The 24685-nt window shown below is 48.9% G+C and overlaps 1 protein-coding gene across 5 annotated transcripts in view; it reads left to right on the top strand.

Moving 5' to 3' along the window:
• Nucleotides 1-24685, top strand: part of LOC126524341 (polyamine-transporting ATPase 13A3-like) — a 358071-nt gene that overhangs the window by 302587 nt on the left and 30799 nt on the right. For 4 of the 5 annotated variants that reach the window (XM_072287406.1, XM_072287408.1, XM_055067260.2 and 1 more), the window contains 2 exons: nt 567-717; nt 7765-7913. In XM_072287406.1, coding sequence (XP_072143507.1) covers nt 567-717; nt 7765-7913 — 300 coding nt within the window. Of the gene's footprint in view, nt 1-566; nt 718-7764; nt 7914-24685 lie in introns of those variants that run through there. The other variant, XM_072287409.1, reaches the window with a different exon arrangement.

Below are 24685 nucleotides of genomic sequence, written 5' to 3'. Positions count from 1 at the left end.
AGGTAGCTGGGCTACTAACCTTTAACGTAAGATAGTGTGTGGATATTCGCCGCCTAAAAGTGATATAACGACACCAAAATAAATCTGCCCCGGAGGATTGTTTGAAGAATGGTATTAAGTTGAAATAGCTTATTGTAAACTTAAGTTAAAAGAACCATTTGTCGTATGCACTCCATCGTTTTCTCTCTTTCTCATATATATATATGGGCATCCTGCTCGTGTTCACATTTCCAGACATTATTTTTTTTTAATTTCGCCTATCTGTCAACTAGCGTATTTGTTGCTGCATGTGTATGCGATTAAGTCAGGCAAGCTGTGTGCACAGCTTTCTGCCTGGACCTTTCTCACAATTTCTGTTGCAAAATAAAAATTGTATTTAGTTAAATTTATCTTTGTTGGTTTATATATTCGGTATTTTTTTATATTTAGCTATGTTGCCTCGTGACGACTCGTAAAACGTATTTTGGACTGTCCCATCTCAATCAAACACTCATTAGTGAGCATGGCCGAAAGCACATCCCTTGTGTTTTTGGTGATTGGGAGACGGTAATAACTGCGTGGTGCAGTGAGCTACGCGGAGCCGTGCGCCGAGCTAAGCGTGGCGAGACCCTCGCGAAGCCTGCTGACTGCAGCCAACCTGTCCTCGCTGCTTCTCCAGTTGCTTCTGGTCGTCTTGAGCCAGGTGGGCCTCCTGCAGGTGCTGCAGAGCCAGAGTTGGTGAGTTGCTCCATGCTTCCTATCAGCACGCAGGCTCGACATTCGCCCTTTGGCACAAAGCCGCGTGCATCGCCGGCAGTGGTCGCGTTTAACTTGTTTTACTTGCAAAGAAAAAATCAGGAGAGTAAATATGTGTGATACGCACAGGGCAGAACCTCGCTATTTGATGCCCTAGCCGGCTACCTGAGGTGAAAAATATGCCAGAGCAAATATGTATTCGGAACAGGATGAGGCACGTGTCGCCGGTGTCGGGTGCACAAGTACGGAAACAGCTCATTGTATTTTAGTGCAATGCCGCGATTTTCACCCAGCAAGACCTGTAGGAAACGTGCCTTCAAAAATCGCTTCATCTCAAATCAGATGTAAGCATTCGCTGGTCAGCAATCGAGATAAGCAAGTGGCGTTTAGAGTATCGGTCAGAAAAGCAGGGAATTATTTGATAACAGTCGGAGTCACTACAGGCATCTGTATAAGTAGAGATATAGGTTTTAATGAACAGATAAAAGATGGACAGACAGGCAACAGGTAGACAGCAATAGATGAACATAAAATGCGATTAGTTTAAACAGGCTAGGCGATTATATGTAGTCGCTTCGTTTCGAAGCGCATGCCGATAAAAACGATACTCATCTTCTTAAGTGACAGAAGTGTAAGGCATTTCTGTCAGTTGTGAATCTTGCGAGATCACTAGCAGAGAATGCAAGCGTGGCGTCATCTGAGAATTAACTTATTCGCTCACTGTTGTCAACGTGATCATTATTTCAATGTGCATGCGTCTTGAGCAATGTTGTAGCATATGCCGTAAAATAATTTTAATGGGAAACGTCTGGAGCCAGGTTTTAGAAAATACAGAAAGGCGCGGCGAACGAAGACGCAACAATATATCGTGACAAGAACGCGCATGTCACAAACACACAACACTGTTCATGCACAAAATTTGTTGCGTGTGGTGCCATGATAGTTCTCGCTTAGCGAAATATTCTAGTCAGCATGACTCACGGCTAGTTGAACGTGGTCTCTTCAAGCAGTCTACAGGGTCAGCGGGCTGGAATGCACGCCAGCGCGTTCGCTCACGTGGTAAGGGTTTCGGCAGACACGGTAGACCCCGACGCGTTTTTACAATTCCTAATAGGTACAGCGAGGCATGTCGCTTTTCACGGCGCTCGACGTTTCTTTGCAGGCGCGAGTAAGAGCGGGTGCGAGAGAGAAAATCTAGGGGCCTTTGCTCCTTGAATATGCGAGTCTGCCTACGCACAACGGAGGAGGTTTCTTAACGCGTGCTGTATCGCTGTACCCGTTTGTCCCGTAGACATGCTGGCATTGCGGATTGCGGTCCAGTTTGCTTAGTCTCCGCCGCTGGCTGCCCGTGTGGTGAGGCAGTGGGCACGGATGCCCCAATTTGTGATCGCTGCATCTGAAGGGGCAAGGTTGGTGTTGTATAAGTCGCGGGTCACTTTTTGAGTCGCGACGATAGATTGCATTTTTTACAAGCACTGCTCCAGGAGGGCACGTGTAACCGGCAAATGGAGGCCACAGGAGAGCACCTGAGGTTATATTAAAGCAGGCGGCACAGGATGTTCAGGGCACCGAAGCAGTAGCGGGGGGACCAAAGCTGGAAGCAGGGCGGCCTGTGGCCGCGGTGGTCGAAGCGTGCCAGGGGGTGTTCGCATAAAAAATTGGCTGTCCGCTATCGCGGACAGCCGATCTTATACTCCACTGGCACGCGCAGGCCTCTGCGAGCCCCAACCCACAGACCAGTCCGGGTTCTAGCTTTGATGTCTCCGTTGCCGCTTTGGTGTCCTGGAGGCACCGCCAATAATGCGAAATAATGAGACGTTATTTTAATTAGCAAAAAACACGATTGAATAAATATAATTGCGTCCAGCAGCCAACTTGCGATGCTAAGTTCAGCACTACCGCGCCTCGCGACTTCTGCCGGCACGCCTAGGGACAAGCGCATACAACACGCGCTAAGAAACTCCTCCGTAGAGCCTAGGCAGAGTCGTATATTCAAGGTGCAAAAGTCCCCACATTTCCTCTCTCACACCCGCTTACTCGCGCATGCACGCAAACGTCCGTCGTCTCCACAAGGGCCACGCCGCGCTGTACCTACTAGCAATTGGAAGTACGTGCACCGGACTAGCTCACGGAATCCCGGAACACGCTCTGGAGTTGCGCGGGATTGCCCAACAGGTACCCTGGGACTTCACAATGAAAGCAGCCGAGACCACATGTTTCACCGAAGTCGTAAGCTGAAGGCTCAGGCACTGGCGGAGCGCAAGAGCTGCCGGTTACCGGGACAGAGTCCAGCACTACAGCTGTATTGCAGCCGAAACAGATGTCGGGACAGCCGGAGGCTGACGCAGCTGCTGATAATGGCCCGGGCACGATCCGGCCCTCGATGGCATGTGGCTAATTTGGTGTGGGCTCAAGCCAGGCACGCGAAGTCGTGACGTCTCTGCTGCCACAGGTCCATTGCCTTTAGTCGCTGATTGTCCTTAGCACCTTCAGCTGCTTCAGCTACTTTAGTGGCTGGCGGCACTCCTCGTGCTTTGCCATCTGCGCGCATTGACGCTGACGTCACGTAGTAATCACACGCGCGCATAGCCCTGCTTTGTTCACTAAAATTAAGTTTTGAAAACTTGCCCAGGAATAGTACCTACCTCATAACTTATTTTCAAACTATATTCGTAAATTTCGATTATTAGTCAACTATGCATTTCTATTTCTCATGGAAGTAATGTCCGCCTCTTTGAATAATACAGCTCAGGCTATATATGTATCTATATATATATATATATATATATATATATATATATATATATATACACCGGGGAATATACGGCAAAGGCGGGAGATGTAAATACAAGACAATGAGCAAAACGAGAACAAAGTGAAAGCAGGAGCCGACGTTTCGACAAGTGGACTTGTCTTCTTCAAGGCCACATATGCTTTTCTCGTCACAGTATATATAGGTAGGGTTTTTCTTTAAGTCTTTATGTCAGACATGTACCATGTCTTTATTTAATGTTTGTAACTACATATTCTTCACCCATATTTCTTCGTTTGCTCGTATTTCTAGAGTACAAATGGGGCCTTTCTATGGAGGGCTTTGACAATTGCGGATAAATTTCTTGGCTCATGCAGTTATCCTTGGAATCTTATGCCAGCGACTCTATTTGGTTGCGTTTAGTATGGGCTCTAATATTGTACGCTTCGACAACAGAACTATCTCCATCAGGGTTCTTTCCTCGAGCAAGGAAATTTTCGAATGGGCAGTTCCCTCTTCTTTCTTTGGCCATGCGTCTGGAGCAGGAGCTCGCCCATCGGGACCATACCACGACACTTTATTTTCTCCTATGGTGCAGGCTGATAAACCTCTTGTCACAACGTCTGTGCGGTTGTATTTCCCAGTAAAGTTACCCCAGCAAGTTGGCTCAACGTGGGTTTAAACTTCAATGAATTCTTTAGTAAAGCAATGAAGGGGGATAGTTGGTGAACGTTCATGGTTATATTGCGCTTAGTTCTACACTGACGATATTAAGTGAAGGACAGGACGTGGACGGACGTAGCGCAAGCTACCAACTGTTTTATACTGTTAAAGAACGCGCTTATATACGAGGAGATATGGCGCGCGGGGGGGGGGGGGGGAGATATAAAAAGATATGACAAGGTGACGACATGTGATCATAGTTCGGGCTGGGCATACATCGTTCATTTGCACCCGTTCGCCCTGGCAAACTCTACCTCAACTTCGATAAGCGCGATGGACGGAGTGCTTACGCACATCTCTTTTTCTTTAGCTATCGCAAGGGCCTCCCATATTTCTCGCTCCGTTTTTGTTTTTGATGTGCCAATGACTGTGGTGCTTTCTGGTAGCGGAGAGCATTTGCATTGTTTGCAATGTGCAGCCAAGTTGCTAGGTGCTGTCAGAAGCTGGCACGTGTATTTGTGCTCCCGTAACCTATCCTTTAGACAACGTCCAGTTTACCCAATGTATACTTTCCCGCAATCTAGTGGGAAAGTATCTAGTGGAAGCACAAATACACGTGCCAGCTTCTGCCAGCACCTAGCAACATGGCTGCACATTGCAAACAATGCAAATGCTCTCCGCTACCAGAAAGCACCACAGTCATTGGCACATCAAAAACAAAAACAGAGCAAGAAATATGGGAGGCGCTTGCGATAGCTGAAGAAAAAGAGATGTGCGTAAGCACTCCGTCCATCGCGCTTATCGAAGCTGAGGTCGAGTTTGCCAGGGCAAATGGGTGCAAGTGAACGATGTATACCTGGCCCGAACTATGATCACATGTCGTCACCTCGTCATATCTTTTTATATCTCCCCCCCCGCGCCATATCTCCTTGTATATAAGCGCGTTCTTTAACAGTATTAAGCAGTTGGTAGTTTGCGCTACGTCTGTCCACGTCCTGTCCTTCACTTAATATTGTCAGTGTAAAACTAAGCGCAATATAACCATGAACGTTCAATGAATTCGTCGCAAATAAATAGCTTCCATCTAGTCGCTATGGATTGAATCCAGCAGAGACAGATACTAGAATTGGTCCAATAGTAATACGGAGTGTTGTGCGTTAGATTGTCTCTTAGAAAATCTGTAACCTGACTCTGAGGCAAGCTGCAACCAATGCAAGTCGTGGCAACGTCAAACGTTTTAAAGAAGCAACTTTTGCATTTGCTAGAAGTTGTTGGACACAAGTTCTACCAACTCGCCGTGGTTGGTGTTAGGCTGGTAAGCACGAGGTCGCGGGATCTAATCCTGGCCACGGCGGCCCCATTTTGCTGGGGGCGTGTCGTGTGTGACTGATCTCGGGGGCGTGGGGACGTTAGGAGCGATGAGGTTGGCAGACGCAGGGATGCACAGTAAACAGATTTTAATTGCCCCAAACTAAAAAATAAAGCTCATCTGAACTAAAACACAATAAAGAAATACTAGCAGTTATGCTACCTACTTAACAGGGACTAAACATGTCCTTATTGCCAGCCATGTCAGTCCTTAGGGCTTTCTACGCGCAAGTCAGGCAACCATAGCCTAAGGCTGCGCACTTGAAGAAAGGGTCATTCTTACAGACTTTTCAGGTCGCACGTATCCTCCGAGTCCGGTGCGTGTCGGATCTTCATCGTAGTAGGTGTTCTCGCCGACTGCGTAAACGTTGCTGCCTTGGTGTTGACCAGTCAACTCGTCCGTCTGTGATGCCGTTGTCCCGAACTCCATCAGCGACGTGGCGCTCCGGCGTCTCTGGTGAGGCCTAACTCAGGGTTCCGCCGCTACTTCGAGTGTCAACGAGACGCCCCGGGGCTATCCTACGTGCTGGTATGCCTCTCAATCGGGATCCTTCCTGGAGTGCCCGGCACTGCAGTGAGACGCTGCAGCAAGTCCAAGGAGTCTCGCTCGAATGTCGCCGGGTTCGACGGACACACCCTGGCCCGCCAGCGTCACGGACTTGACCGAACCTCCATGGCTCCCGTCGCCATTGCGATGGTGACGCTACAACCTTCTTGGCCCAAAGCTACGTCTATAATGCCACCTCAACGCCGCTTCTCTCTCGATCACAGCTCGTGTCACGTGCCTCGAAGGCTCATGCCATTCGGACCGATACGTGCACATCGTCCTCTTCCTTTCTTTCTGCGCCACATGCCTCTTACATATGACAGGGCGAAATGCGAAAACACCAGTGTTTTTACATTTAGGTGCACATTAAAAACCCCAGATGGTGCAAATTTCCGGTCTCCCACTACGGCGTGCCTCATAATCAGAAAGTGGTTTTGGCACGTAAAACCCCATAAAAAATAAAACATGTTCTACCAAATGCTTCATCAACTCTGAGATACCAACAACACCATAGAAATGAGGGCTCGCGTCCGTAAATACATGTAGTGGTATCGTGTATCATCGCCTTTGAGGTCAGTTAGCGGACGTCTGCTGGCAAAAAATCATTTAGGTATTCAATTTCTGACATCCATTGGCATCACTCTTTGTTAAGTTGGTCAGGCAACGATGCATCCCAGTCTAGCCCTTCGGTCCAGGTCCTTTGAAAAAGCGTTTTGGCTTACATGGCGAATGGCGACAGTAAGCTCAATGGATCGAAAAATCGGGATGTAGTTTGAAGTACAAATCGCTTGGTGTTCAAACACAACGTTTTTCTGACATGAACGAACTAATGGAAATTTCTCTGCTTCTGATATTCCATTTCCACGTGTAAGAAATGAAGGCGTTGCTTCAGCCAGAAGACCCCTAAATATAATTCTTACCTTTGAACAAAACAAGTGCAAAAGGCGGAACGAGGTGAGTGGCAAACAAACACACAGAGCGCTGTGAAGTCCATACGACGCAGTCCGAGTGCTTTACCCAAGGTGGCACAACATAAATATTAGGCGTTTGTTGAAACGGACGTAAAGTTTCATTGACGTTTTTGAGCAAAATTATTTCGCGCACCCCTGTGACCGTCTGTGATTTTTACAGGACGTGAATAAGTCGCAGAAAAACAACACTTTTAGGAGCCTCAGCTCTACTGGTTGCCTCCACATCCTGCTGCAAAAGCTTCGAGGGTGCGGGAAAAACGAAAATATGGCATGTCCCCCTAAGCATTTGGGGGGGGGGGGGATGGAGGGGCACTCACCCTGAATTTCATGGTTACATTACGATGTCATCCTGTGGAAGTGATACTGCGTCGTTTCAATATGGCATGGTTACGTGCTACGACGAAGTGAATTATGTGCTTGGAAAATGTTTATAGAGGCCGGGGGTACATTATTTACCATTTTATATGGAAACCTCTGAATAATTTCTCATCGCTTAGGCTTAGAGTCCAGCTGTACATAAATGAATGGCGTTAACAGTGTCATGCACAAGGGCGGCGAGCTGGGCTTGTTTCCTAACACCATGACTAAAAGCGGTTAAGGTGCATCCGATGTGCCTTCTTTGGTCCTTGTGTTTGCCAACGACCGAATACCTTTAGTTAACCGTGTGCTTCTGATATGCTCTGTAGTGCGAAGTGGCGTTGCTAACGCAGAACGTTTTGAAAACGCAGGTACGAGTACCCGTCACATGACCCGGAGGAAGACGTCTACGACTACTGGGACGTTGTTACGTTATTCTTCCTCACCTGCTACCAGTACGTTGTAACCGCTCTGGTCTTCACCAGAGGCCCCCCATTCCAGAGGCCATTCTGGACCAACAGTAAGTTCACCAGGACTTCTCGTGCAGTTATTTAGCGCAGGACGCGTATATTCACAATTACATTGGTTACACCACTTATAGAAAGTAGCTTCTGATATTTTATACTATTAATTTCGAAACTTTCTGGAGCTTTTTGATACATACAAGGCGTGGCAAGTTATGCGGACATTCAGCAAATATATAACTTGTCTTATATCTAGAAATAACTAAGAAATACTTATATATCACTTATATTTTATACCGATTGTGAAAACGAGGAACACAGACCTTGCGCAAAGTCGTGTGCGACTCTTCAGTGTTAGTGTTGCTGTGTGTACTACATTTGCAGTGCAACCGCACCCCATACATTATACTGGAACACGTTTGCCGCCACTGATAGCCTTATCGCTAAATGAACTCTAACTGCGTGGCGTGGTTGATGTCTAGAGCACCATGCTTCAAGCGCGCCGTGCAAGTGTAAGGTAAGGTTGGCACGTCAGGGGACATATCCTTTCATGAGACAAATGCTCAGGGAAGGGGGGGGGGGGGGAATTGCGCGCCGTAAAGCCTAGTTTCTGGCATGGCGTCAACACAGTAGGTTACCGGACTCAAGCAACTCGAAACTCAGTAGGGCCCTCGAAAGTGCAGCCGGAGTTTCGCTGCTTGTCTAACAGCACGAATGATGTGATGGTCAGCGGGCTGTCTGATTGCCAGCGTAGGTGCTGAGTAAGTGGTCGCGAGCTTGCTTATGCCGTTTGACAAGTAGCTCTGGTGTGGCCACTGACTCATGTCACAAATCAACAAGCTACTGATCATCGAGCTTAAGCGATCGCATCCATCCGAAGAACATAGACAACGGTCACTGTTTGAATCTATTCGTGGGCGGAACCACCTCGGCGAGAAAGAGGTACCAGTTCGTGTGGGACGAGTTCACTTACGAGGATAGGTTGTCAGTAGACGTAGTATTCATGCTTTCCACGAGAGCGTTGCACTATGCGTAGTTTACTTGTGTAGTTGCACGAGGTGTTTCAATACACACTATTTAAAGCACGCTCCAATTACTGAGGCGCAGATGGCACGACATTCGACCATTTTCATAAGACCTGATTTCAACGTCATCTTAAATAATTATCTTATAACGCGTCTATCATCCATATTATTCACGTTCTTCGATCACAGCCTATGTGTAGGTGTAGACAAAGTTGCACTAGGGTTATTTTATTTCAAGTACTAGTCTGGATTAGAACCACCTGCCTACATCCATCGCCGCTGTTCCCGACAATGCAAGCTTCAAAGCAGCCGTGAACACACTATGCTAAACTTTATTGACGTAATGTATTTGGTTGTTAGTAAACGAGAAGGTTTCTTTCGGAATTAGCCAAATCCAGAAACCGAAAGTGAGTTAGAACTGCAAGGACAAGAAAAACTGGGCAACATTGCTCTAGAAAAATCACAACGGAAGAAGTCTGACGTGTTTTTCCCGTTGTCATTTCACGATTTCGTTACCTCTGCCGCCAGACGCGATTGCTTATAAAGCTCGCATAACACATGTGGAAACTATACGATAGCATATTTAGCGCTTTGATTTGGAATAAACAATACTGTCAGATTATTTTCGGAGCGTTAAAGGGATCGTCAATCACTTAGTACAGGTCATTGTATTGTGATGAGAATTCGAAGATTCTGTGTCATATAGAAAGAAACGAACATGTTTGTATCACATAGACAAGTATCCTCATGCTTAATTAAAGGCGGGAAGCAGCAGATAAACAGCAGCTTAGCAGGAGTGAAAAGCCCGAGCTCTCTTGCAAATCACAGCACGGGTTGTCGTCGTCGTCTCCGAGGTTCTATCGAAACACTAGGTGCGTCTGCTTCATTACATTCGCTCCAGGTGTGAAACGAAGCCATCCTGGCGACTCAGGGAGCAGAGAAGTTGAGTGGTCAAAATAAGGCTTCGGCCGGCTAACATGCACTGTCTCGCGACCTCAACAACGAAGATCGGGCGATGGTGCGACGGGCTCAACAATATAGTTCATAGGGGAGGAGGCTTCGAAGATCCGGTAGAGTCGCGATCAATTTGAAGGTGATCGCTCGAGCGGCGACCAAAACTAGGAGTAGTGCCACGTTATGGCATCACCGTCGGTCGAGAGGGAAACATCAGTGTAGTGTTTAGGACTATTCGGCACTTTTGCCAGTGCGCAATGATGCGGAAGAAGGTCAGAGAGTCATTTACGTGAATTCCTACAAATCAAAGCACCCTTCAACACGCACACGCACACGCACACGCACACGCACACGCACACGCACACGCACACGCACACACACACACACGCGCGCGCGCGCACGCACGCACACACGCACGCACGCACGCACGCGCACGCATGCGCACACACACGCACACACACGCACACACACACGCACGCACGCACGCACGCACGCACGCGCACACACAGCACACGGGAATAAACGGAATGAAACAGTCCCGTGTTGTGAGGCTCACGGTTCGGTCGTCACGGCACTGTGGGTTCACCCGTGCTCGAGCTGGCTGCGACGACGACACGCTCAGGCCCCGTTCGGCATGGTTCTCGGGCTCGGCACGCTCGGGAGCCCCAACGGCAGCAGCCAGGGGACGCCTTGTTCCGCGCGGCCTCGGTGTCCCGCTCGGACGCCGCTCGCGACCGACGTGCTATAGTCGCACGTCCAGCACGGCGCTCGCAAGCCACGTGCGGCGGTCGCACGTAAGGACCGCGTCTACCATAGCATCATCTGTGCCAGACTCGAACACTGCTCGGCACAGCCAAAGCCACCTAGAAAAAATGTGGCTTTGGCACAGCTCACGTGCGGCCGCTCAGGGACCGGCGGCGCTCGGGTCATCCAGAGTCTCGAGCACTGGCAGCAGGAGCCCTTCCTTGGACGTTCTCGTCCACGCTCGGCTCCGCGATCTTCCGTACCTTGCCAGGGACGTCTCGCTTGGCACGAACTCCCGCTTCGTTCATCCCAGGAGCTCGGAACTGCTGAACGCCTGGTTCAAAAACTGCCAGATCGCGCCTCTTCCGCCGTGCTCGTGCACCCGTTCTCTACTTCGTTCTTCACGGAGCTTAGGTGGCCGCTCTGACCTTCTAGCGGCGCCTCGCGGCACTTACATCTGACAATCAGATAGCTCTCCTCTCTCTCTTTTGCTGTTCCCTGATAAGCTGTCACTCCCGCCACCCTTCACGAGGTAACCTGCAAATTCATTTCGATTGCCTTATCAGCTTTTGCACAGAGGCGTCATTGTTAGCCAAGATATGCATGAAGCAGCGACGCCCACACATCATTGTCATGAAAGGGAAACAAACACAAGAATGTGTCGAGTTAGTCTTGGGGGTGATGGTTCCAGCCTGGAAGAGCATAAAAGGGGAAGAAGGCAGCGCAATTTTTATCTTCGCAGTTCCGAAATCGGCCGCTATGCTGCTTGGAAGGCCCGCCAGTCGGTGTTCGCGCAATCACCTTCAAATCGATCGCGACTCTACGGCCGTGATAACGTACTTTAGGAGAAAGGCCGGGCATGTGAGGTGGTATCTATCGCCAAACAAGGGGACCAGTAGGTAAGATGGGCGTGGCCTAATGGCTGTCGCGTCTTGTCTTCTGACGCCCCTGATCCTCGCTGATCAACGAACGAGCCAGCTGGCGGCAATCTTCGGCGTATCGGGCGACTTCTGAAATAGTTTTGCACTCGGAAGCGTCAGGTTGGTAGGGCAGGATAGTATCCAGAGGACACGAAGGCTCACGCCCATGCAAGAGAAGAAAAGGGGAAAAACCGGTGGTCGCTGGTGTCGTGGGGTTATAAGCGAAAGTAACGAACGGGAGTATGGTGTACCAGTTGGTGTGGCTGGACAAGATGCACATCCTCAACATGTCGCCCAGTGTTCGGTTTAAGCGCTCCGTGACAGCGTTCGTTTAAGGTTGATACGCGGTCGACTTTTGATGAAGGATCTGGCACTCGCGAAGGAGGGATTGTATCGCTTCTGACAAGAAGACATGACCCAATCGCTGAGTAGTTCTCGAGGAGCACCGCGGCGAAGGACAAAGTGGTGCAGAAAGAAGATCGCAACGTCACGGGCGGTCGCGGGGAATGAGCCACGGTCTTGGCGTAGCGCGTCAAGTGATCGACGCCACCAATATTCCAGCGGTTTCCACATCCGTTGTAGGGGAGCGGGCCATAGAGGTCGGTGCCTACGAGGTCGAACGGGCGACCAGGGTGCGGTAGCGGCTGTAGTAGGCCAGTAGGGTGCCGTGGGGGAGTTTTGTTTTGTTTTTGGCAGGGGTGCATGATCTAGAAGAATTGACTGTTGGGATAGTTGGTCGTCAACATTTGAAGTAGTAACTTCGCGCGAATAAAACCAGCGAAACAAGAAAGTCGCACAAGGACAAGCGCTGTCCTTGTCCGTCTTTCTTGTTTCCGTGGTTTCACTCGCGCTAAGTTAATACTTCAAATATGGGTACATGATAAAAAAAATTAATTATGGGGTTTTACGTGCCAAAACCACTTTCTGATTATGAGGCACGCAGTAGTGGAGGGCTCCGGAAATTTCGACCACCTGGGGTTCTTTAACGTGCACCTAAATCTAAGTACACGGGTGTTTTCGCATTTCACCCCCATCGAAATGCGGCCGCCGTGGCCGGGATTCGATCCCGCGACCTCGCGCTCAGCAGCCCAACACCATAACCACTGAGAAACCACGACGGGTGGGTACATGATCGAACGCACTGCTGCACAAACCGATACATTCCATGCCAGTAATATCGTTGACGCTGCCTTGTTAAGGTTTTTAGGACGCCGGCGTGGGCGCTTTGAGGGTCAGCATAGAAGTACGTGCACATATCGGAGCGCATGTGACGAGGGATAGCCAGAAGTCATTTCCGACATTAAGGTATATAGTTGCGATGGTATAGGTAAAGTGGGCTGCACGGCAAAGTGGGCTGCTTGACGGCGTTGCGTCCGCATTGAAGGAACGGCCTATAGTCAAGGTAGCCGAGAAGCAGGGAAAGCGAAGGGTCCTTGCGCTGCTCGGAGGGCATGTCAGTAGCGGTCAGTAGTGACGGGTCTCAGGTCGGAGAACGAACGGAAAGAAAAGCCACATCAGGTGTCACGGGTGAGCGGGAGAGCGCGTCAGCGTCGGAATGCTTTCGACCAGAACGGCATAGGACATGAATGTCATATTCCTGCACGCGAATTCCTGCACGGGTATTTCAATGAGGAGAGTCAAAAAAGGGCGTGATGGTCAGTGAGATGGTGAAAGAACGGCCTTTGAGATAACGACGAAACATGCCCAATGCCCAAATGATGGTTAAGCATTCCTTCTCTGTAACGGTGTAATTCATCTCAACTTTTTAAGGGTACGGCTGGCATAAACCACGACGCATTTTCATTCGTGGCTTTCCGTTGGGCCAAGCCCGCACCAAGGCTGACACCACTGGCGTCGGTGTGAACCCCTATTGGCGCAGTTGGTTCGTAATGGCGACGAATCGGCGGTGACGTCAGCATCTCGCGTAACTTGTCAAAGGCTTCATCACTTGCTGATGACCACTCGGAGATGCCTTTGCTTGCGGTAAGCAGCTACAGCAAGGGTGCGATAGTAAAGGCGAAGTTTCGCACGAAGCGTCGAAAATAAGAGCACAGGCCTATGAAACTTCGCAGGGCCTTGATAGATGTGTTCTTCGGAAACTCGGCGACTGCGCGAAGCTCGTTGGGATGAGGAAGGATGAGGAAGGATGCCGTCTTTCAAGAGAACGTGACCCAAGACAGTTCATTTTCGGGCAGCGAAACTGCACTTCTTGAGGTTGAGCTGTAGGCCAGCTGAATGGAGAAAGTCAGGATATCATGCAGACGGGCGAGATGTGTTGGAAAATCCTGTGAGAAACAACTATGTCATCCAGATAACATAAACAAGTCATCCACTTGTGTCCACGAAGGATGGTTTCAATCATGCGCTCGAAGGCAGCGGGTGCATTGCAGAGCCCGAAAGGCATAACGTCAAACTCGTACAGGCCATCGGCAACGATGAAAGCTGTCTTAGCGTGGTCAGCATCAGCCATGGGAACCTACCAATAGCCAGAGGGGAGTTATAAAGACGAGAAGTATTCGGCACCCTGCAGACAGTCAAGAGCATCGTCGATACGAGGCAGTGTGAAGACGTTTTTTCTTGCAAACCTGTTTAGGCTGCGATAATTGATACAAAGCCGAATGGTGCCATCTTTTTTGGGCACTAGAACGACAGGTGACGACCAAGGGCTTTGAGAAGGCTGAATGACGCCACGCTGAAGCATGCCGTCCACTTATACCGTGATAACTCGGCGCTCTTCTGTGGAAACGCGATGCGTACGCTGTCGCAAGGGGGCGTGAGAACCGGTGTCGTTAGTATGAGAGACACTTGCCGTGCGACTCATGGATGGTATGTTGCAGTCGAACGATGAAACGAACTTGTTCAGTAGAGCAAGAAGCTGAGTGTGATGAGACGCTGAAAGCTCTGCCCTGATGGCATTGTCGAAAACTGCTGAAAGCAATGTTGACGAAACGGAAGTTATGGCGACCAGATGGGAACGGGTGGCACCATCGTGAACATCAAGGTCTTCAATACATGTGACGGCTTGCACAAATCCTAAGGTATCACCGTGCAGTATGGTCATTGGCTACCGGTACGGATTACAGATGGATATCAAAGCGGATTCAGACCTAACAGTGACGACGGCAAACAGGAGAAATAAGTCCTTGCGGCGGGCAAGCATGTTCATCATCATCATCAGCAGCAGCAGCAGCATCATCAGCCTGGTTACGCCCACTGCAGGGCAAAGGCCTCTCCCATACTTCTCCAACAACCCCGGTCATGTGTGGTCATAATTGAGGCCATGTCGCCCCTGCAAACTCCTTAATCTCATCCGCCCAGCTAACTTTCTGCCGCCCCCTCCTACGCTTCCCTTCCCTTGGAATCCAGTCCGTAACCCTTAATGACCATCGGCTATCTTACCTCCTCATTACATGTCCTGGCCATGCGCATTTCTTTTTTTGGTTTCGATTTCAAGTAAGATGTCATTACCTCGCGATTCTTCCCTCACCCAATCTGCTCTTTTCTTATCCCTTAACGTTACACCCATCATTCTTCTTTCCATAGCTCGTTGCGTCGTCCTCAATTTAAGTAGAACCCTTTTCGTAAGCCTCCAGGTTTCTGCCCCGTAGGTGAGTATTGGTAAGACACAGCAATTATACACGTTTCTCTTGAGGGATAATGGCAACCTGCTTTTCATGATTTGCGAATGCCTGCCAAACGCACCCCAGCCCATTCTTATTTTTCTGATTATTTCCGTCTCATGATCCGGATCCGCCGTCACTACCTGCCCTAAGTGGACGTATTGCCTTACCACTTCCAGTGCCTCGCTACCTATTGTAAATTGCTGTTCTCTTCCGAGACTGTTAAACATTACTTTAGTTTTCTGCAGATTAATTTTTAGACCCACTCTTCTGGTTTGCCTTTCCAGGTCAGTGAGCATGCATTGCAATTGGTCCCCTGAGAGACTGAGCAAGGCAATATCATCAGCGAATCGCAAGTTACTAAGGTATTCTCCATTAAGTTTTATCCCCAATCCTTCCCAATCCAGGTCTCTGAATACCTGCTGTAAACACGCTGTGAATAGCATTGGAGATCCTATCTCCCTGCCTGACGCCTTTCTTTATTGGAATTTTGTTGCTTTCTTTATGGAGGACTATGGTGGCTGTGCCGCCGCTATAGATATCTTTCAGTATTTTTACATACTGTCTACACCCCGATTCCGTAATGCCTCCATGACTGCTGAGGTTTCGACAGAATCCAACGCTTTCTCGTAATCAATGAAAATTATATTTAAGTGTTGGTTATATTCCGAACATTTCTCTGTCACCTGATTGATAGTGTGAATATGGTCTATTGTTGAGTAGCCTTTACGGAATCCTGCCTGGTCCTTTGCTTGACAGAAGTCTAAGGTGTTCCTGATTCTATTTGCGATTACCTTAGTAAATAGTTTCTGGGCAACTGACAGTAAGCTGATCGCTCTATAATTTTTCAAGTCTTTGGCGTCCCCTTTCTTATGGACTAGGATTATGTTAGCGTTCCTCCAAGATTCCGGTACGCTCGAGGTCATGAGGTATAGCGTATACAGGGTGGCCAGTTTCTCTAGAACAATCTGCCCACCATCCTTCAACAAGTTTGCTGTTACCTGATCCTTCCCAGCTGCCTGTTAGATGCAAGCATATTAGTTGGCGTAAACGCCACTGTTTAGTCTGTCTGGCACGGCAGTGCACGACAAGGTCACAAGCACTGACGTCTCCGGAGGTAGATCAGTATCATCATCAACGAAGACCGGGAACATTAAGGTCGGCGCCAACTGATGGCGAGTCACATAGCGGCGAAAGGGCCACTTGCGCGCACGAGCAATAGATGATGGCACTATCACGTGACAGGAAGTCCTACCCGAGGAAGAGTCCGTGTGAACAGGAGGGCAACACAAAAAACTCGATAATGTACAAAATGTCTTGGATGACTACACGGGTGGGGAATACAGCTGTAGGATGAATGCGGTGCGCGCTAGCAGTGCAAAGTGCCATGCCAGATGAAGAGGGCGTGACCTTTTTCAGCTTGCGACGAAGATTTTCACGTATGACCGAACTGGCGGCCCCGGTACGACAAACGCCCGGGCGGATACTCACTCGACATGGACGTCAATGACATTCTGTGGTGAAAATTGAGGCCTTAGAAAGTTCGATGAACTTGCAATTCTTGCCTCCGGAACTGCGCTAGTCAGTTTCCCTCGACAGTAGGTGGCCGACGACCCATAGGTGAGAGCGACCGTCGACGTGGAGAAGGAGAACGGCGACTGTCTCAACGGTGGTCGCGATCGAAGGGTCTCAGCGGTGAGTCAGCGGCATCATGGCAGCGTATCTGGGCGGCATGTTATGGAGCGTAGGGAAACTGGTCGAAGGCCTCAAGGTGCGAGGGCATGTTACGACGACAAAAGCGCGCAACGTGACCAGCGATTCCACAAAGTATGCAAATAGGAGTGTTGTCTGGCGTGCGTCACGTGTCGGCTTGATGAAGAAGCTGGGTTGACTGCCGTGGAAGGCGAGCACGGGGAACCCGGTGCGTTGGTGGTGGGACAGAATATGACGGTAGGTGTGGACGTGCGACAGCGGCAGCATAGTTGAGCGGCAAAGGTGTGACCCGCGACGGGTAGTCGGCATATAAGAGCGGTGCCATCGGAGATGCGAAGAGCGGTGGGTAGTCAACATAGGAGAGCGGTGCCGTTACAGGAGCTGGCGGGTGAACAGGGGTAAGTGCGTCAGATATTTGGGCACGGCTGCTTGTTGCACGGGCGGATTCAGTGTTGGGGCAGGATCCTGGCTATGGGGGACCAGCGACAGCGGGCGGGCTATTTTCTCGCGAATGAAATCCTTGTGCTGAAGGACTAGAGCAGAAGGATCGGTATGGCCAGTGGCAGCTCCAATGGCCGAGACTGAGTCAGCCTGTGGGACGTTTTGGCGGGCGATGTTACGTCGGCGCAATTCGCCGAAACTCTGATACAAGTTGAAGAGTACGGCGATGCTGGTTGGACTCTTGGCCAGCAGCATTTGAAACGAGTCATCAATACCCTTCATAGTATGTTTGATGTTCTCGTCCTCCGCCATCGTAGGAATCACACGGCTGCAGACATCCGAAACATCCTCAATATAGCTGGTGAAAGTGTCGCCAGGTCGCTGTGCTCGCTGGCGTAGACGCTGTACGGCGCGTAGCTTGTGGATGGTGGGGCGGCAAGACATTTCGGCGAAATGCCTCTTGAATGCGGACTAACTCGAAATGTCAGATTCGTGATTCTTAAACCATAGGTTTGCAGCGTCAGCAAGGTAAAATGTAATGTTATTCAGTTAATCTGGTCGTCCCACTTATTATGAGCGCTTACATGTTCATAGGAGGACAGCCAGCCTTCGACGTCATGTTCTCCGGTCTCGCAAAGGATGGTCGGGTCGCGCTCACGGTGAACGCCGGCGCAAGTGGCAGGGGCAGCCATCGGTACAGTCGGTGCGTAAGTGCGGTACAGCAGCGCGTGGCGTGTGGCATGTTTTGCAGTGTGGTGTGACGGCACCGGCGTAGATGTGATGGTAACGGGACGGTCTGGGAAAGGTGTGCGTCTCTACGAGCAGCCACGTGGTCGATTTACGCTTGGTGATAGACTTGTCGGGAAGGGGTATTTGAGGTGGACTTTATGGTAGTACGTGAGGTACTAACCATAAGTGACCCTATGGTCGCTATAGCCTCGTGATGAGGCGCTTGCGGATGATGAGGCCGTCCGAAAAACTGCTAGTCCGAAGAGGAGTGACGTGCCAGGTGAACACTTGGTCGGGCGACGTCGTGCGCTTCTTCATTTACGGTAAGACCTGCGTAGCGGGGGTCCAGAGCAAGTGGGCGTTGCAGCGACAGGAGTGTGGTGTGCCGATGAAAATATGGTGTGCTTGAGATGGAGATGAGTTCTCTGATATAATTACGTAGCCGATGCGTACGTGAGAGCTATAGAAGCCTCTTCGCCTTCTTTAGGATTAATACTGCGCATGGAGCTAGTTAGTGTGGTATCCAGATTCGAGTGGATGACCGCGCCAATTGTCATTGGCGAGTGGGTCGGGTAGTCCGCGGCGTCGACATAAGCCCCGTGCGAAGTAGCCTCAGACCTGTTGTCGAGTTGTTGAGCCTTTGCGGCACGACGTGCTGTAATGTAGTCGGGGTGCATCTCCTTCAGGACATGGGGAATTAGCAAAGTGTCGCGAACCTCCAGACGTATGGCGAGCTTGAATCCAACCTGCATTAGGTTAGGAATGCTCAGCTTACTGAGGACTTGGCGTCCTGTCGCGGTGTGGGCGAATTTATTTTCTGAGCGTTACAGGGACTGTCTCTCACTCGAAGCATGCCTTTGGATTGTTATTGGAATGTGAAGATTGTGTGTCGTATTGACGGAATCAATAATGCTTGTACCCCATAAGCAAGTAATAATTTTTTTAATCCGGTAACATTAGGAACACCTCTCCTCACAATTCCTCCCTCAACAAACATTGCTTTCGTCTTTGTGTAAATGGTGTAGTGAATAAACGTTCATAAATTGGCAATTATCAGAACTCGCTCAGGCTCCCAAAAGATATTTCTTTGCGAAAGACTCATTCGTACTTAGATTCCCCAAAATATACCCAGCCGAGCTCACTCGATCAGACTCAAACTCCGCCAAAATACAACTTTACCGAACTTGCTCAGGCTCACACTCGCCAAAGTGCTACTCAGCCAAGCTCACTAACTCAGACCGGGTGAAGTTCTACTCACTCAAGCTTGCTACTACTAACAAAATTATATTCAGCCGAGCTCACTCCCTGACTCAGGCTCACCAAAATGCTACTCAGCCGAGCTTGCTCGGGTTCAGACTCACTAAGATTCTACTCAGCCGTCCTCACATAAACACAGCCTCACGAGTCTGTCCAAGCGAAAGTAACCTGACTTTTGAGTAACTTCATCGACCTATGTAAAATTACGACATCAAGGCTCTCGCCTGCGCAGTGCACAAGCAATCGTTGCATAAGAGTGCGTGTTGCGTTGGATGAAAATAAGAGTAATTGTATAAATCGCAATTAATTTCATCACATTTCACTGACCGTTGCACCAAAGTTCTGTCTCATGTCATTTTGAACACGTGCACTGGACTGGCATAAAATATATAGGGTAGAAATTCGCATGCGTCTTGCAGTGTGTCCAACGTGTCATCTAGGCGGGGAAATGGGTAAACGCTCGAGAGTGTGATGGTGTTCAGTTGCCTGTAACGGACGCAGAAAATAATGGCGGTGACTTTAATTTTTGTAACGAAGACCATAGATTACCAAGGACTGTATGACGGCTAAATGATACTTGGCTGGAGCATTTTCGCTACATGCTCTTGGATAACTTTGCATCCTGATGGCGCAGCACGTCTAAGATGGTAACCGACAGGGTGCACAATGCTTTCTGTTGCCATGATGCGCAACCCATGGTATGCACCCGCGCACTGCTTGGAAAACAGCAATGCACTGTCGATACTGCTGGTGCAAGGTCTCAACAAATTGCAGCTCGATGTAGAATAGCTGGGCTAAATTAGCATGTTCCTATGACAGATGATGATAACTAAAAACAGTGTACGTCGTAAGGTTTTCGGCACACCTCAGGCTGCTGAAAGCTCTGATGCCTCGCCTACGGATTCCCCGCCATTTATAACGATTGAGTAACACTGGCCGCTGGCAACACCGAGAGGAGAGATAATGCTCTAAAGGGACACCTTTTGAAAGATTGCAGCGGATGAACCCCTAAAAAAGTATGCCGTGATGATGGCGTTTACAAGCTAAGCCGGTACTCATGGGCCAGCTAGTGGTTCCGAAACACACGTCCATGCAATGATTCCTTTTGCAGTGGCGGGCTGAAGAAACCGTGAAGACCAAAAGCGGGGATGGTTACGGCTGTAACTGTCACAACCCTCTCCGCAGGGGCGTCTGCGCAAGCAGGCGTTTGGTGTGTTGCGACACCACGTACCCGAGCACACGAGGGTTGGCCCCTCCCGCGTGTAGCCGTGCGCGACTTAGCCGTGTCCGGGGAAAGGGGGATCCTGGAGGTTGAGCTGATGCCGGGTGTTCGGACCTTTAAGGCCCCCCGGTGGAGGCAACACACCTCTTTGGCCTCTGCTTCACGTAGACGGCACCCCCGGACTGACCCACCCGGGGGAAATCGGCAGTCGCCTCTTCCTGTCTCTTTCTCCCCAAATCTTAGTCTTTATCTCTCGCTTTTTGATCTTTCCTGTCCTCTTCTCTCTTCCATTTACTTCCTTTCTCCACGGCGGCTAGGGTTAACCTTGTGTGGCTATCCTACCTTGGGTACACCATATTTGGTTATAGCGACGGCGTACGACTGGCGTCGTGCAGACTTGTACACAAGCTCTGCCGCGTCCCCTCGTTGGGCTCCGTGGTGGGCGGTCGGCGCTGTTGCCGAACATAAACATTTTCCTCATGGCAGCGCAAGCCTCTATTCTTTATGATCGGCGTCTGAAAAGATGCCGCACCGAAGCAACGTTCCAGTTCTCTTTTCGGAGCAACGCTCCATCATTTCCTAAGTTCTATGTACTGCACAGTGAAAACAACGTACCAGTGCGAAAGCTCTCTCCAATCCTAGTGGCCAAGTGTCTAAAAGAAAAAATCGGACCTACATACAAAGCTTCAAAAATGTCAAGCGGGGACCTACTCCTAGAACTCAATGACAAAGACCAAGCGCAAAAGCTCACAGAACTTACCAGTATTGGTAACGCAACAGTGACGATTTCACCGCACAGAACATTAAATACAAGCAGGGGTGTAATATCAGAGGAAGATTTTATTGGCTTAAGCGACGAAGAACTGCTGGAAGGTTTCCAGGAACAAAATGTCACCAAAGTCCAAAGAATTGTCATCTGCAGGAACGACCAAGAAACCCCCACAAAACGTGTAATACTCACCTTCGGAACGAGTGTGATGCCTACCTCGCTGGATGCAGGTTATGTAAAGGTAAATGTTAGACCATATATTCCGAACCCCAGACGATGTTTCAAATGCCAAAGGTTTGGACACGCTTCACATGCATGTCGAGGACAAACAACTTGTGCTAAATGCAGCTCCAACGAACACCAATCTGAGAATTGCACCTCTTCCCCACATTGTGTTAACTGCAAGGGAGATCACCCAGCTTATTCGCGGTCCTGCCCTTGCTGGAAAAAAGAAAAAGAAGTCATTGCACTAACTGTTAAAGAAAAACTCTTGTTCTTTGAAGCCCGAAAACGACTGTCGTACCTTTCGCGACGCAGTTATGCCGATGTGACGCAGGCGGGGGCAGCGTCACAGAGGCCTCCGGAGTCCTCCGAGCCCACGCGCAGTGGTGCCGCAGTGACTCCTCCCGCCCCCGTGGTGGAAGCAGTCAGTACTGCTCCGCTCTCTTCAACGGCCCTGCAGACACCAGTCCCGCAGGGTCCTAAGATCAAGCGAACTCCAAGGCCCGAGACACGTGTCTCGGCGCCAAACTCTCGGTCCTCCAGCGCCTCAGAGAGAGCAATGGAGGTCGAAACAAAAACCCCGGTGTCCTGGACACCGAAGGACAAGCGCTCCCTCGAGCGCGCTAAGAGGGATAAAATCCCAATAACAACTCAAAATAAGAAGGCGATAACCTAAGGGTTATCGCTCATTTGTATTAGTCTTTTTAATCCTTGTCACCTATAATCCCACCTCTTACTTTTCCGTAGTGCCATTTCTGACCTTTCAGTTTCAATATGGCTATTATTATCCATTGGAATTGTAGAGGCCTTTTACACAACTTAGGTGACATCAAAGACTTGTTAAGTAACTTCTCTCCTGTGGCCTTGTGCTTACAAGAAACAAACTTAGGCGAAAAGCACAAAAACATTTAAAAAGGATTCACTGTTGTACGGCGCGATCGTACTCAGGCGAACACGCTTTCGGGTGGCGTAGCTATAGTTCTACGGAACGGCGTTGCAGCTAGAGAAGTTACCATTAATACTCACTTGGAAGCCATTGCTGTCACGGTTTTAGCACACAAAACCATTACCATTTGTTCAATGTACATTCCACCACATTCCCATTTTACTGTAGGAGATCTGGAGTTAGTTTTAAACCAGCTACCCAAACCTTTTTTAATAGCAGGTGATTTTAACGCTCATAACATATTATGGGGTAGCAAAACAACTGACACCAGGGGACAAACACTTGAAGATTTTATCTTGACTAACGAAATATGCCTTTTAAACACTGGTGCGCCAACCTACTGCTCCCCAAGCACAGGAGCTATGAGCTGTCTTGATCTGGCGCTGTGCACTCCATCTCTGTTGATCGATTTTAAATGGAGTGTGATTAACAATCCTTAGGGTAGTGATCATATGCCCGGCATTATTAAAAACACATCTCCTTTTCCTACAGTACCATTAAGACCACCTCGTTGGAAACTCCATCTAGCAGACTGGCCTCTCTTCAGCGAGAAGGCCAGTCTTGATCACATATCAGATGATCAAACAATAGACGAAATGAATGAAAAGATTATTGCCTCCATACTTGCTGCAGCAGAACAGACGATCCCGCAATCCTCCGGCTTCTTAAGGAAAAAACTAAAACCCTGGTGGACGAATGAATGCACTCAAACTAAGAAAGCACAAAACAAAGCATGGGGTATTTTTCGGCGATATCCAACACATGATAACCTCCTGTATTTCAAAAAAGCAAAGGCGAAAGCCAGGTACACGCGTAGGCAAGCCGAAAGACAGTCTTGGCAAACGTATGTATCCTCGATCAATAGCTCAATAACATCCAAAAGAATGTGGGATCAGCTTCGTAAGTTTAGAAGCGAGTACGCTCCTTATACAATCCCCATACTCTCACCTCCAGGTACACAAACGAATTTAAAAGAACAAGCAGATATATTAGGGCAGCATTTCCATAACATATCAAGCTCACTAAACTACTCCACTGAATTTCAAAAGTATAAACAATCAGCAGAAAAACAAAAGCTTCCGACAGCAGGAAGTTCCGAGAAACCATATAATGCCCCCCTAACACTTTCAGAAATTAACAGAGTACTCACTACTGGTAAAAAAACAGCGCCAGGTCCGGACACAATACATTACACAATGCTCGCACACCTATCATCAAAATCAGTTAAGACATTGCTCCGCTTTTTTAACATAATCTGGGAAACAGGAAAAATACCGAATGCGTGGAAAAAAGCCATTATAATCCCTTTCTTGAAAGCTGGAAAGCATCCTACAACAGCTACCAGCTACCGACCTATAGCACTCACAAGCTGTCTCACCAAGTCCTATGAATTCATTATAAACATCAGGTTAGCAAACGTCCTCGAAACTGAGAACCTGCTCGATAATCATCAGTGTGGGTACAAGAAAGGCTGCTCTACAACAGATCATCTAGTTCGGTTAGAACACGAGATACGTGCGGCCTTTCTACACAAGCAATATTGTCTCACAGTTTTCTTTGATCTTGAAAAGGCGTACGACACAACATGGAGGTTCGGCATTTTAAGGGATTTAGCGGATTTAGGGATCCGCGGCAGAATGCTTAAATGTCTAGCTGATTTCATCTCCGATCGAACATTCCAGGTGCGTTTAGGAACGGTGCTGTCCAGCGTATTTATTCAGGAAAACGGAGTACCTCAGGGATGCGTATTGAGCACAACATTGTTTGTGGTGAAAATGAACTCGCTGAATAGTGTAATTCCATCTTCTATAATGCATTCACTATATGTGGATGATCTTCAAATTGCATGTCGTGCATCGAACAAGGCAACCTGCGAACGACAAATTCAAATTACACTAAACAAACTAACACAGTGGGCATCTGAAAACGGCTTTCGCTTCTCAAGTGAAAAAACGATTAGTGTTGTCTTTCACAAAAAAGAGGCCTACAACCAGATCCCATCCTAAATCTACAGGATGCCACACTACCCGTGAAACAAGAACACAAGTTTTTGGGTGTTCTGTGTGATAAAAAGTTGGACTTTCTCGCACACATCAATAGTATTAAAATCAAAGCGAACAATGCACTTAACATTCTAAAAATCCTCTCCCGGAAACGGTGGGGCTCTGACCGTAAATGCCTGCTACACATCTACCGCACTTTGGTGCGCCACACTACCCGTGAAACAAGAACACAAGTTTTTGGGTGTACTGTTTGATAAAAAGTT

This window comes from Dermacentor andersoni, chromosome 3 (genome assembly GCF_023375885.2).
Source record: "Dermacentor andersoni chromosome 3, qqDerAnde1_hic_scaffold, whole genome shotgun sequence".
Lineage (NCBI taxonomy): Eukaryota > Metazoa > Arthropoda > Arachnida > Ixodida > Ixodidae > Dermacentor > Dermacentor andersoni.
The sequence above is the reverse complement of the archived record's forward strand: the minus strand, read 5'-3'. Positions and strand labels throughout refer to the sequence as shown.